This window comes from Seriola dumerili, unplaced genomic scaffold, assembly GCF_002260705.1.
Source record: "Seriola dumerili isolate Sdu_G_001 unplaced genomic scaffold, Sdu_1.0 BDQW01000367.1, whole genome shotgun sequence".
NCBI classification, from domain to species: domain Eukaryota; kingdom Metazoa; phylum Chordata; class Actinopteri; order Carangiformes; family Carangidae; genus Seriola; species Seriola dumerili.
In genome coordinates, this window is record NW_019174622.1 from 1,727,460 (window position 1) to 1,741,049 (window position 13,590).

A 13,590-nucleotide genomic window follows, 5' to 3' on the forward strand; every position below is an offset into this window, starting at 1 on the left:
TCTGGTCCCTTTTCTGTTGTTTTCCTAACAGTAACACAATGAATCTTGTAAAGACAGTAACCCTCATTAAGAGGACATCAGCGCTCCCACTGTCTGTAAGATTAAAGATTATATCATGCTTAAAGGCTGTTTAGGATAAACTTGAATTCATCTTCATATCCCAGTCATGAATAAACATTTTCTTTATACATTTTTAAAACTCTGCAGGGACAGAAGAACAAACTTTCCAGCTCCATCTGGCCATACAGTTTTGCTCTTTACATTTTATGATGATATTTTTCTCGACAGTTGCGTCCACACACAAAAACAAAGGGTTAGTTTTACCTGTGCTGTCTGTGATGTTTTATTTTGGTAAATAACGGTATTATTTCCTGCCAACAGCAGCACATTTGCTAAAACTGCACAACTCTAAAAGTGAAGCATGTTTGCATCTTTAATGTGTCTGTTGTTTCTTTAGTTTTCTCTCCAGTTTCAGTCCAAACTAAACATCCTTTGCCGTCTCCTGCTCGCTCGCTCGCTCGCTCACCCACTCACTCACTCGCTCACCCGCTCACCCACTCACTCGCTCGCTCGCTCACCCACCCACTCACTCACTCACTGAGGCCATAACGTATTTAATTTCCTCTGGAGGCGATAGCATCACTTTCACAGGCCTGTACTGTAAAAAGCCCCATTGACCTTGATGCTGTGGGTCTGTTGTCTTGCCTTGAAAGCTAACAAGCACTTAAAATTAATGTCATAGCAAATAAGCCCAAGACGGCCCGACTCACTGCAGACGCTTAGCTCGAGCTCTGTCATGAGAGGAAATGAAAGGCGAGAGGAAGTGACAGACAGACAAAGCCAAGAGTGAAGGCATTCATCCCTCTGGGTTTCTTACATGATCACTCTTGCATAACAGGGACCTTGGCAGGACGAGGCGGCTCAGACTCCTGCTGGCTGCTGGTGAATGATCTCGAATTGAAGCTTATTTCACTTCTGCACGAACGCTACATTTCTCTGCTTCAGCTAAACGTCTGAGACGTGAACGTGTGAATGTTTGATAACAGTAACTGGTCTCCATCACTGTCATCTATGTCCGTGGACGGGTGTCGAAGTGATGCGTTCAAGTTCAGTTCAGTAATGATGTGCTGACGGAGAACCCGCTGAGATAATCACACGGTTATAGATCAAATCTGTCCTCGCCTTTCCTCCCTTGTTTTGACGTCAGGAGTCGCCATTTTCACTCTCAAACTCAGTTGTTCTCATTTCCCTGCAAAGAGAAACGGACTGACGGAACATTATTAAATCAACATTAAAACTTAAGTTTAAAAAAAGCTTAAGTTATGAGATATACAAACTAAGGTAGTCAACGTTTTAACGTTTCTTGTTCAGAATTACGGGACAAACGCAGCATGACTTGTTTTTCTAATTGACCTTGAACATCACTTTGAGGCGTCCATGTCCACGTCAGCATTTTATCACCTTTTCTTCTTTAATTTCTTTATTTTTTTAACATTCTTGTTCTTTTATTTTTGTTGAATCTGTTTGTTTTATGTAAGAACTGATAGGTCTGATCGTTTGTACATTATGGAAGATGAAAAAAAAACTAAAGAGCATTACCTTGATTAAAATCACAGATTTCTCTGGTTTGATAATTGATGGAAACATTTGAGATAATGTAAGTATAAAAAACTATATAACAGATCGTCATTTTTAGACATTTTATTGTGGAAAAGTTATGAATTATAACCTTAAGTTTCGACACTGAATAAATCTCAAAACTTTGACTAAAAAACAAGCATATCATAAAATCTTGATTTAAAACAAAGTGAGTTTAAGTAACTAACAGTGTTTTTGTTTAGTTTTTTTGGCAGGATTGAGCCTCCGTACACGTCTGTTATCAGTTTCCTCCCTGCACTCTCTGTTTTATCGAACCTGTGCCGGGGAAACACTGAGCATGCTCATAACTGAATTGACCAAATCTGCAGCAGTCTCTTCCTCCTGCTGCCCCGGCTGCTGCTGCTGAGGGTGGGGGGTAAAAAACAAACAAAAAAACCCACCAGTGTGGTAACGCCAGAGCTCGGTGAGAGCGCCGCTGCCACCTGTTTTCTGTCGCACCAAGGTTCATTTCATTTAATCAACTGAGACAAATGGAGCTGCAGGGCTCTGCTGAGAGTCAAATTGATCATGTAAGCAGCAGAAAATCTGCAGCTACTTATTTTCAAAGGGCATGAATCATGAGAAAAAAGGGCTGCTCCTCCTCCTCGTCTTCCTCTCTCTCATATGCTCACCTACAGGGAGGTTGTGATAGCGCTGCAGATAGATGCTGGCAGAGGTCAAAAACACAGAACGGGCTCAATTAAGACAGATAAGGTGGTCTAACTGCGCTCTCCAGATATTTCTTTTAATAGGCTTCTCACGGCCTTAAATCCTCTCTGTACTTCCTGCAGCTCACTCTGCCCTTGGTTTTACTTCTGTCTCAGCTTAAAGGACCATCCTGCCATTTTCATCTCAACAATACAGATAAAATTATCAGGTCTTTTAGCTTCTCTTCCCTCCCTTGCCCATTCACCTTTAGCCAGTAGTTCATAATATAATAAGTAAAATGAGCAAAAACAAAATTTCCCTCCCTCTGCTTCCTTCCTCACCTGGTGTCGGTTCGACAGAGGTGCGTCAGCCGGGTCTTCCTGGCTCCTGTGGGCTCCAGCAGGTAGAGGCAGGAGTGGACTTGAGCCCTGACCCCCTCCGCCAGAACCTCAGGGTGCTCAGTGGATACAGAGGACAGGTAGAGAGGCCCGGCGGTCAGGTCTGTCTGCCAGGTCCTGAGGAGGAGGAGGAGGAGGGGGAAGATGATGAGGTGATGAAAAAAAATTCTTGCATTTTTATTTTTGCTGTTTACTGTAGTGAAATTTGAATCTGTACACCATGTATGGTGTTTTAAATAAAGATGGCAGTAAAAGGAAAATAAAATACCCTGCAAGTGTCTGATTGACACACAGCAAACACACACTGTAGCTCATTTTGAGTCAGCCCCACACACACCTGTTTGCTTCCCCAAATAGTCACTACAGCACTAAATGTGGATTAATCCGCCACTGAAAATAGTCCCCAACAAATGCACAGTTTCGTCCTGTTTGAGTAACATTTGTTAAAAACTAAGGCGCCCAGCTGGTTTAGGAAAGTCAGTTCAGTTCAGTTGGAGCTGAGAGCCACAGACAGAGGAGGGAGGTCAGAAAGTCATATGGTCTTTTCATGCGATTTGAGTCATAAGAAAAAATGTGCACTGAGTGCTTGTTTTCGTCTCTTTTAGGGGGGTAACCTAAAGTTCATGTGTGACGTGGTCCAACTGCAAACACAGACCCATGTCTCATCTGCCTCCGGGGTTGGATTAAAATTTCATGTTACACACACACACACACACACACACACACACACTCTACTCTGTATTACTTTAAATCAGACTGACACTTTGAGAAGTTTCAGCTTTGACTCCTCCGTCCTCCTCGCTCTGCAGAGCTCAGCAGGTTAAGACCCAGAGGCCCGTGAAAGCCTGGGGCTCGCCTTGCCTCATTACCTGAGCAGCAGGTGCTCCTGGGGGGGCCGGGAGTCCAGGCCGTGGCCCTGGCTCTGCAGGAGGTAGTGGTAGACTTCGGTGTCCTTGGACAAGGTCTGGATGATGGCGGTCTGACGCAGGCTTCCCTCCCACAGCTCCTGCTCCCTCAGCAGCCGGTGGAGCAGCTCCTTGTGGGGTGCGTCCACCTCCGTGGAGCCTCGCCACATCCACAGCGGGCAGCCATCGTCTATCTGAAGGTAAGTAGAGGAAGAGGTGGTGTTCAGTGGAGTTTGCCTCCTTTATTTCTTTTTTCTATTTTATCTTACTTTCACTTTTTTTTTTTTTTCAAAATTCAAGTTCTTTAAACTCCAGGTCCTAAAATGTGTTGTCCATCTGACCGGCTGCATGCTCTGCTGCTCTCTGTGAGATAGGCTAGGTGTTATTGTAAGTGCTGCCGAGTAGGACTGACAAAAACCAGTCCAATTAGTGCCTATAACCCTCTAGTGTTTTTTGTTTGAGTAGATTCAGACGGTCTGACCCCCACAGAGCCCTGATGTCAACATCATGGAGTCGGTGTGGGATCACATGAGAAGACACTGAAGGACTGTGGCTGTGAAAAATGGTGTAAAAAAGTTGTCTGAATAATGAAAGAAAGAAACTTCAGATTAGGTCATCTAACATTTTGACATAGAAATGTAGATAATCAATGTAGAAATGATCACTTTATGGTCCGTATGCAGAGGAGGAAGTAACTGCACATTTGGCATGTTAAGATTAAATCTGTGTCTTAGAGGTTGAGGCAGCGACCGTGGACCTGACTGTCCCTGGTTCAGGTCCGCTTTGGGACCTTTGTTACATCTCTCCTCTGCGCTCGGTCCTGGCTATGACAGGCATAAAAAAAGACACTTAAAAAAGTCAGAATCTTTCCTTTTTATGTTCTTTTTCATTACTTACTTTATTATACATCCTTCCTAAAAACGACTCATTATTTTTTCTTTAGCTATGTCTACATAATTGGTCATATTCTGGTTTTATAAGTTCATGGTCATTATTTTTTAGTATTATTTTATAGTATTTTTTATATAGTATGGTATTTGCCTTCCTTGTTGCTGTATTTCATTGATTCTAACTTCCTTTGCACTTTTCATAATTAATTTCCCATAATTTGTTCACACTTCCCTCCAAACTCAGTAAACTGTTCACACCCCCCTAGTCTCTGTTTATTAATACTATATAGTGCTTCATTATTTCATAGCACACTATACTTCTAGTAAATTAGATTTTGCATTTATTTATAAAATAAATGTATTATTTATTTATTCATAACAAATTCAGTCTGTATGGAGCTGTAACACCTGTTTTTCCTCTTACCTTTTTGAAGGCCAGCTCCACGTGCTCCGGAGCAGGGTGGCTCTCCCAGCCCCGGCTCTTCTCCCTGGCCTCCTTCAGGAGGTGCTGGGTGCTCTGCTGCAGCTTGGTCCTCCTCTCCTCCTGCTGCTCCTCCTCGCCTCCACTCTGACTGGAGCACACGGGGCCTCCCCCCTCCTCAGACAGGGAATCCTCTGTGGGGCCGGCGGCGCTGAGACGCTGACCGGGCCAAAACTCTGGAAGCTACAGAAAAGATAGGTGTTTATTTTGTCTCTAGATAAACTTCACAAATGGTCTTTATAATGAAAATAAAAATGGATCTGTGGTGTAGTTGCTGCTTGTGGAGCAGGTTGTTGGTCTTTGTACCTGGAAGAGTCTCTGGGCCTCTGTGATCATGTTGGCCAGGCCCTGGGTGGCAGCCAGGTTCTCACTCAGGTCCCGCTGATCCGGGCGGCCCAAGCTGTACTTCCTGTGACTGGACCTGCAGCAACAACAACAACGCTAGATCAAGTTCACTGTCAGGGTAAAGGATAGACACTGGTGCCTGTCAGCTGACGCAGGTTTTACAGACAGGAATCAGCATCACTGAGCCACAATTACTGCAGCTGACAGATTCGGGTTACAACGGAAAGCTTTCATGGTGCGTCACTGTGGTTTACTGGAAACCGATAGACTCACAGGATATGAAGTTTTGGTTTTAGCTTGTGATGAATAAGAAAAAGTTTGAGGGACGAGCGTTTGTCAACCGGGAAATTAGACGCTGACGCTTAAAACAAGCCGAGCCGGTCGGACGGATGGTTGGACCATTAAAAAAGTCTGTGTTGTAGTAGGAGTGGTTCGTTCTGTCAAAGCAACAACAGGAAAGCGGAGGATGAAGAGATGAGGTTTCATAAATCTGTGGGAGAAACAGTGGCGAGCTGCAGTCAATTTTCCGAGTTATTGTTCCCACCATAAAGTGTGACATTTCTGACGGGCCCGGGACTTTGGCTTCCAGTAGAAAGGGAGGCACAAACCGCTGATTGTGTTGTTCTATCGTTTCCATCTACTGTCCCATCAGAGCTGAAGGGAGAGGTGGAAAAAGGAAGAGGAGTTGGTGAGAGGGAAAATGATTACAAGAACGAGAGGAGAAAACAGTAAGGGGGAGAGGATGATCAGAAAAATGTGGAGGAGAGGATGTGGGGGGAGGGTGGAGGATGAAGGATAGAGGGAAATAAGATGGATGATAAAACGTGGAGAGAGGAGAGTGTGGTGGGGAAGGAGTGTAAATAAAAAGATGATGGAGGAAAGGCTGAAGTATTTTCTGTTTCTAAAAACTATTAAAAACACATCAGTGAGCCACACTGTTACCCTGGGTGTAATATTCCTTCATCACCATGAACACACACGCTGTCCTGCTGCCCCACATACTAACTAGAGCACCAAATGTGGATTAATCTGTTACAGAAAACAGCCCCCAACAAACGCACTACTTCCCACTGTTTGAGAAACATTTACTAAAAACTGCAATGAACACATCTTCTTAAATTACTGAGTGTTTTTAATAATGAAACTTTATAGTTGTTTTTACAGATTTACATCCTCAGTAGGAACCATTGTGTTTGGGGCTGAAAGAAGTTGGAGTCAGGAAGTAGAGAAGCTGTGTCCCAATCATGGTCTCAATTCAGGGAATTTATCCTTTGGAGGCTGCCTTTGAAGACCGACTGCGTCACAGCGTTGCACCTAGACTGTCCCATTTTGAAGGATCCTACAAATGCAACCTTCTTTTCCTGGTCCAACCTTTCCCAAGATTCATTGCACACCGGTAATGAATATAATATGGCAGCAAACAACACCTACAGTGTTGTATTGGGTTTCAAATCAATTTAACGGCTAACGTTAACCTCAAGTTTTTGTGAAGGGCCACACCTTCGTATACCGCGTCCTACAAAGGGTGTGACCACTGACTTGGTACACAGTCGAACACACACATAATAGACTTTTTAAAAACACAAGACTAAATAAAAATTTGTGGGCTCCTTTCAGTACGTCAAATAAGTAGATTGATAGTATCGCTCCCCTGAGGATGCCACCCCTGAATTAGGACACAGCTAGAGAGACAGGACCAACCCATTGTTATTCTTTAGGTTCATAAATGTCTCCTTTAATTAAGCCTATGCGATGCCTAATGTTAAGGAAAGCCATTCATGCATAGTACAAACTCAGTAGCTCAGATAAACAGTCAGCACTGGTGGGACTGAGTGTCTCCAAATAATTAAGTTCATATTCTAATAATACAAACCACCAGCCCGCATGAGCGTTATCGTTCTCAGCGGCCAAACTCTGTCCCCTCATGTTATCGTCCCTATCTCTCTGTTGGCGCTCTTTTTTTTTTTCTTCCTAACTTCCTGTCCAACGAGCAGAAACTATCTTTCATATCAGGGAATGAAGCTGAGGCCAGATGGAGATCGGTGGAAGTTATGTAACGTGGTCGTTGTGTAAACTCTGCTGACAGCTTCCCATTACACAGAGAAAAGTGTATATGTGTGTGTGTCTAACGGCTTGGTCCGATTCCAGAGGTGAAGTCATGTGTGAACGCTGGGAACTTTGGAAAAGAGACGTCCGTTGAAACAACAAAAGGAGGAAGAAAAACATGTTTCTGTGGCACCTAAACAGCAACCTGCCACACACACAACCAGACACACATGCACACACAAACCGAGCTAACCCAGAGGCTGACACTGAGGAGAGAGCCGCGATTATTGAGCAACAACATCACGACGAGTGTGATATTGCTTTTATACAACAGTTCTGCGAGCGCCATATAAGCAACAACAGATTATGATTTGTTTTTTTATCAATTATTTGGCAACACAAATAGTATACAAGTAGTGTAGTAATAGTAACTGGACTGGTACTGGACTGTTGCTAAGCAACACAATTTTCCTGACCTGCACAATGCTTGCAGTCTAGCTTGCTACTTTCCTACACGTTACCTCAGGTGTGCCCTTAATTATCCAGGCTTCTTCCCTTCATGCTCTTCTGACGACCATACGGCATGTAATTTAAATGTTATTTCTGGAAATATATTAATCTTTGCAAAGTTTATTACAATCTGAGATAGATAACGACCGTTAACGTAACGCAAATTAACGGTTGAGCGGAGTGATACATCAAGTTAAAAGTCCCAGTGTTGCTGTATATCAGCACTCACAGAATGCTTCTCGTCCAATCAAATTACTTGGTCGGAACTAACTTGTATAAAGTCACAGTAACGGTGTTGTTAGCAGGGATTTCTCAGTGGTGTGTTCAAAGACGCTTTAAGAATAAGACGACCAGAAAATAAACTCCAAATGAAATATAATATAAACAATTTGCAGTTTATGACAATTAACAAACCAGAAATAAATTTAAAAAAAAACTCAATATGTGATTCGTTATTTTCCTTACAATACTTTAAAAAACTATCTGTGGTCTCAGCTCACCTGGCAGCGTTGGCGTCTCTCTTCAGGGTGTTGAGGTGGAAAAGCGACGGCGCCAGGCAGACGGCGATGTTGGTGGGAGTCATCTGGTTCTCGTCCACGCAGGCCACCACGTCTCGCAGGAAGAAGAGCAGCGTTCGCAGCCCCTCCCTGTTCTCGTCTGGAAGCAGCAAGATGGCCGCCTGAGCCGCAACCAGCTGCTGATCCTTTGGGAAATCTGCGGTCAGAAATTCAGTAAGAGTTGACTGAAAACTGAAATTAAAAACTTTCAAACCTCCAATCGCAACAGCGGAGTGACCTTATGCAAATGTTTAGCATGTACCCTAATGATTAGCATGTTAGTCAATAACATATTTTAGCTTTAGCAGGCTTACCTGCTAATTTACTAACATGTTGGTATGTTAACAGACCACTAATTTAACATTCTAATATTAATGCTAATACTAGTTAACATACTAGTGTGCTAAATAATAGCAAGTTGTTTTTGACATTATAGTTAAATCTAGCTTGTTAGCATGCTAATCTGCTAGTTGCACTAAATAAAAAGTTGTTCAGGCACCATAAATATGACAATTCAGAATATCTTGAGATTTTTCACTAGATTGGACCAAAGATTATGGACTAACGGACTAACAGACCGACATCACAATCCGTCATGAAAAATTCTACCAAAAATCTCAACAGTGTTCTCTCTTCTGTTTTCTGTTCTAGGTATTTTAATCAAACTTTTCTGCTTATTCTTTAAGGCGAGAAATTAAATTCACTGCACAAGAAATGTCTTCCTCAAAGCTGGTAACAGAAGTAACTGCTCACATTGGTAAATGTGGAGGAAGGACTCGCAGAGTTTGCTGGTGAAGATGGGTTCAGGCAGGTCCCGGAAGTACTGCTTCACCATGTCGGCGACGTCGAAAGCGGACTGACCGTCGTATGAAATGCCGTCAGGGTCGGACTCCACCAGCTCACGGAGGTACTGGATACGAGACTTCACCCCCGACTTCCGGAAAAGGCCCACCTGAGAGAGGACACGATACGGAAAAATTACTGTAAGTTTTGAATTACTATTATAGTCCATGAATCATTCAGAAACAGAAAGCCACTGGATGTCACTGCCTCAATATGGTTTTACAAGATGTTTAAAAGGTTCTGTCATGTTCAACAGAGCCTCTCGTGACCTTCAGTGTCATTACCTGGTCCAGACATTCGGTCTTCAGGTAGACCAGGGCTCTGAGGATGCTGGGAGGAAGCGGCTCTCCTGTCTGCTGAACACTGAGGAGCAGAGGAACTCCGAACACCCGCCGGCCTTTCATCTCTGTCATCTTGGTCTTCCTCACTGATTTAGGAACAGTCCTGCAGGCGACAGAAACGTCCATTAGATCCTGCAATCCACTGATTTTTTTTCAGGCGCAATCAAACAGCATGATGGTACTATAGAGGGAAAAGTTATGGAAAATTAATGTATGCTAAAAAAACTGTTTTTGCAAATATCTTGGGAATTTGCAATCTCAACCAGTCAAGTGTAAAAAAAAAAAAAAAATGCTCCACTTGGCTGCCGTGGGATCCATTTTCTTTTGAAGGAAGAGCCAAATAAACATTTTTTGATTACATAAGTCCCCAGTGATCGCAAAAATGTGTACGTGCCATTCAAATCAGCACTGCAGGAAAAACGTGGGCTTTGGTAAACTGTGGACATTGGACTTTTTTTGGACTGTGTTGAAGTTTGTTGATGTTTGTGAACTGATATCAGAACGTTTTAACCATTAATACCAATGACTGATTTTATTTTGTTTCCTTTCTAAATGCAAAAACTCCAGACTTACTGTTTTTTTCTTTCTTTGGGAAAAAGAGACAGAAAACTGCTTTGCTTTTTAGCTTCTACCAGTGAAAATTGTCAGGCTGAGTGCACTCTGGATAAAACTGCAATCTTGTAATAGTCAAAATAAAACATATCCAAAGCACTCCGACGATCAGTAATGAAACCTCTTCTCCACTAGCTCATCATCCTAAAAGTTATAAAAAACATGTCAGGCCTGAGTGTAGAGGTGCAGAGAAAATGGCATCACGCGCACATGTGCACTCTGAATGCTTTTTAGCTCTCTTTCCATCCCTCTGGTTTATCTTCAACATCTATCAGCGGCTCTCGGCTGTTTTGAGAAAAGTGCCTCAGAGTATCAGCCGTCCCAATCAGCACTTAATTTGTTATGTTTTTAATAATCAAGCACTCCCTCTGGCACCAGTGATTGAATCATTGCAATGACAAAACTTGAAGTTGTTGTTTGATTGATTCTTTCCAGTTTCGACTATGTCTGCACATATCTGATTTTGAGCTGTGTCACTTTTACTTTGAGTTGGTGTAGATTTAGTTATTCTGAATCTAAACCAGCTCTAATGATACACTTCAACACAACTATACTCGACTCTGCTGACACAAGCTTTTTTTGAGCTTTTAACTGCTCTGACAATGAGTTGCAATGAATGAAAACTCAGACTGAGAAAGGCCTAATGTTTATTGCCTTTCTTAAACCAAGAAAACTAGAAACTACCCAAGCTTTAGACAGAGTAACATGACTTTCCTGAATGTGAGGAATAAGAGAGGACAATGTCTCTAAATTGTATTATTGTCACGTTGAGGTGAAGTCACATAATGTTCACAAATTTTGTGCAGGAAGATGTAATTTGTACTTCACTGTTCGTGCTCATTTAAAACTCCTGCTTTGTGCACCAAATGTTCACTTCCTTGCTTGTTTTCTTTCCTTTGAGGTGAGAGACTTCCCTCCCTTTCATGTGAGTTATTGAAGTTTAAACTATGTAAAATGGAGCAGTTTGAAATGCTAAAACACAGCATACCTGAAATAAACTTTTTTTAACCTGCTGCTACAGAGCAGCCATTTTTTGTCTGTTTTTTTTCCCCCTGTATCTCCCCCTGAACACACGTCTGATCCTGAAAATTAAAGCTGAATATCTATGAAGGGCAATTTCAGGAGGGTTTTCTGTTCAATGCTCAGTTGCCACATTCAGTCTTATCTCATTGAGTATAACACCCTTGGCAAAAATCAAATTGGTTTTCTACCAAGGCATAAAACAAGCAGGTCATGTGTTTACACAGAGCACATTAAAAATACAAACGTTCTGCAGAGTAAACAAGCAGAATATTTGAATGTTTTATTATTCTTAAAAATGAATTTGGCTCGATTTTGCACGAGGGCTTATTCCAAAAACATGGTGTGGGAGGCAAAACACTGATCTCATTAAATCGATGAATGTCAATAAGTGCAGTGAAAACGTCCAATATTTTAAATAGTAACAAGCTACAGTTTGAGCTCAGCGTAGGCTTTACTTGAGAATATGCCTCTTACGTCTTACCTTACTCTCATTGACCATGTGTCTAGCAGCAATAATGACATTACAAACACAGATTCACAGGGAACTAGACTGCTGACAATCCTATACCATGACATATTATGCCTTACCATACTATGACATTTTCATGACTTTTTCTGCTTTACTGTACATTGATGTTTTTAAGACATTTTACACCTAGCTATATAATGTTTTTATGACTTTTTGTGCAATACTATACTATGACATCTTAATGCTTTACTACACTATGACATTTGGCATAAAATGTCATAAAAACGTCATAGTACAATAAGACAAAATTTTGTCGTAAAAACATCATAGTATAGTGAGGCAAAAAATGTCATAAAAAAGTCATAGTATTGTAAGGCAAAAAATGTCATAGTATAGTAAGGTAAAAAATGTCGATAACGGCATAGGCATAAAAACATCATAGTAAAAGAAGTTAAAAAATGTCAAAAACATAATAGTATAGCAAAGCAAAAAATGTCATAAAACGTCATAGTATAGTAAGGCAAAAAATGTCATGAAAATGTCATGGTATGTTAAGGCACAAAAAGTCATGAAAAAATCATATTATAGTTTATCATAAAATGTCATAAAACATCATAGTATAGTAAGGCAAAAAATGTCACAAAAACATCGTAGTATTGTAAGGAAAAAAAGTCATAAAAAGTCATAGTATAGTATGGCATAAAATGTCATAAAAATGTCATAGTATAGTAAGGAAAAAAAATGTCATAAAAATGTCATAGTATTGTAAGCCAAAAAATATAAAATAGTCATAGTATAGTAAGGAAAAAAAAGTCATAAAAACTTCATAGTATAGTAAGGCAAAAAATGTCATAAAAACATCATAGTATAGTAAGGAAAAAAATGTCATAAAAATGTCATAGTATAGTAAGTCATAAAATGTAATAAAAACGTCATAGTATAGTAAGGCACAAAATGTCATAAAACGTCACAGTATAGTAAGGCAAAAAATTTCATAAAAACATCGTAGTACAGTAAGGCAAAAAATGACATAAAAAAGTCATAGTATAGTAAGGCAAAAAATGTCATAAAAACATCATAGTATTGTAAGGCAAAAAATGTCATAAAAAAGTCATAGTATAGTATGGCAAGAAAATGTCATAGTATAGTAAGGCAAAAAAAATGTCATAAAAACGTCATAGTATAGTAAGGCAAAAAAAGTCATGAAAAAATCATATTATAGTTGGTCATAAAATGTCATAAAACATCATAGTATAGTAAGGCAAAAAATGTCACAAAAACATCATAGTATAGTATGGCAAGAAAATGTCATAAAAAGTCATAGTATAGTATGGCATAAAATGTCATAAAAATGTCATAGTATAGTAAGGCACAAAATGTCATAGTATAGTAAGGCAAAAAATGTCATAAAAACGTCATAGTATAGTAAGGCAAAAAATGTCATAAAAACATCACAGTATAGTAAGGCAAAAAATGTCATAGTATAGTAAGCCAAAAAATGTCATAAAAACATCACAGTATAGTAAGGCAAAAAATGTCATAAAAATGTCATAGTATAGTAAGGAAAAAAATGTCATAAAAATGTCATAGTATAGTAAGTCATAAAATGTAATAAAAACATCATAGTATAGTAAGGCACAAAATGTCATAAAACGTCACAGTATAGTAAGGCAAGAAAATGTCATAGTATAGTAAGACAAAAAATGTCACAGTATAGTAAGGCACAAAATGTCATAAAAACGTCATAGTATAGTAAGGCAAAAAATGTCACAAAAACATCATAGTATTGTAAGCCAAAAAATATCATAAAAAAGTCATAGTATAGTATCGCATAAAATGTCATAAAAACGTCATAGTATAGTAAGGCAAAAAATGTCATAAAAA

The 13,590-nt window shown here is 40.2% G+C and overlaps 1 protein-coding gene across 2 annotated transcripts in view; it reads right to left on the reverse strand.

Moving 5' to 3' along the window:
• Positions 1 to 13,590, reverse strand: part of LOC111233092 (rho GTPase-activating protein 7-like) — a 42,322-nt gene that overhangs the window by 1,721 nt on the left and 27,011 nt on the right. For both annotated transcript variants that reach the window (XM_022760853.1, XM_022760852.1), the window contains exons 10-16: positions 9,546 to 9,705; positions 9,172 to 9,370; positions 8,362 to 8,575; positions 5,267 to 5,381; positions 4,904 to 5,143; positions 3,554 to 3,783; positions 2,628 to 2,801 (exon numbers count right to left, since the gene is read on the reverse strand). In XM_022760853.1, coding sequence (XP_022616574.1) covers positions 2,628 to 2,801; positions 3,554 to 3,783; positions 4,904 to 5,143; positions 5,267 to 5,381; positions 8,362 to 8,575; positions 9,172 to 9,370; positions 9,546 to 9,705 — 1,332 coding nt within the window. The remainder of the gene's footprint in view (positions 1 to 2,627; positions 2,802 to 3,553; positions 3,784 to 4,903; positions 5,144 to 5,266; positions 5,382 to 8,361; positions 8,576 to 9,171; positions 9,371 to 9,545; positions 9,706 to 13,590) is intronic.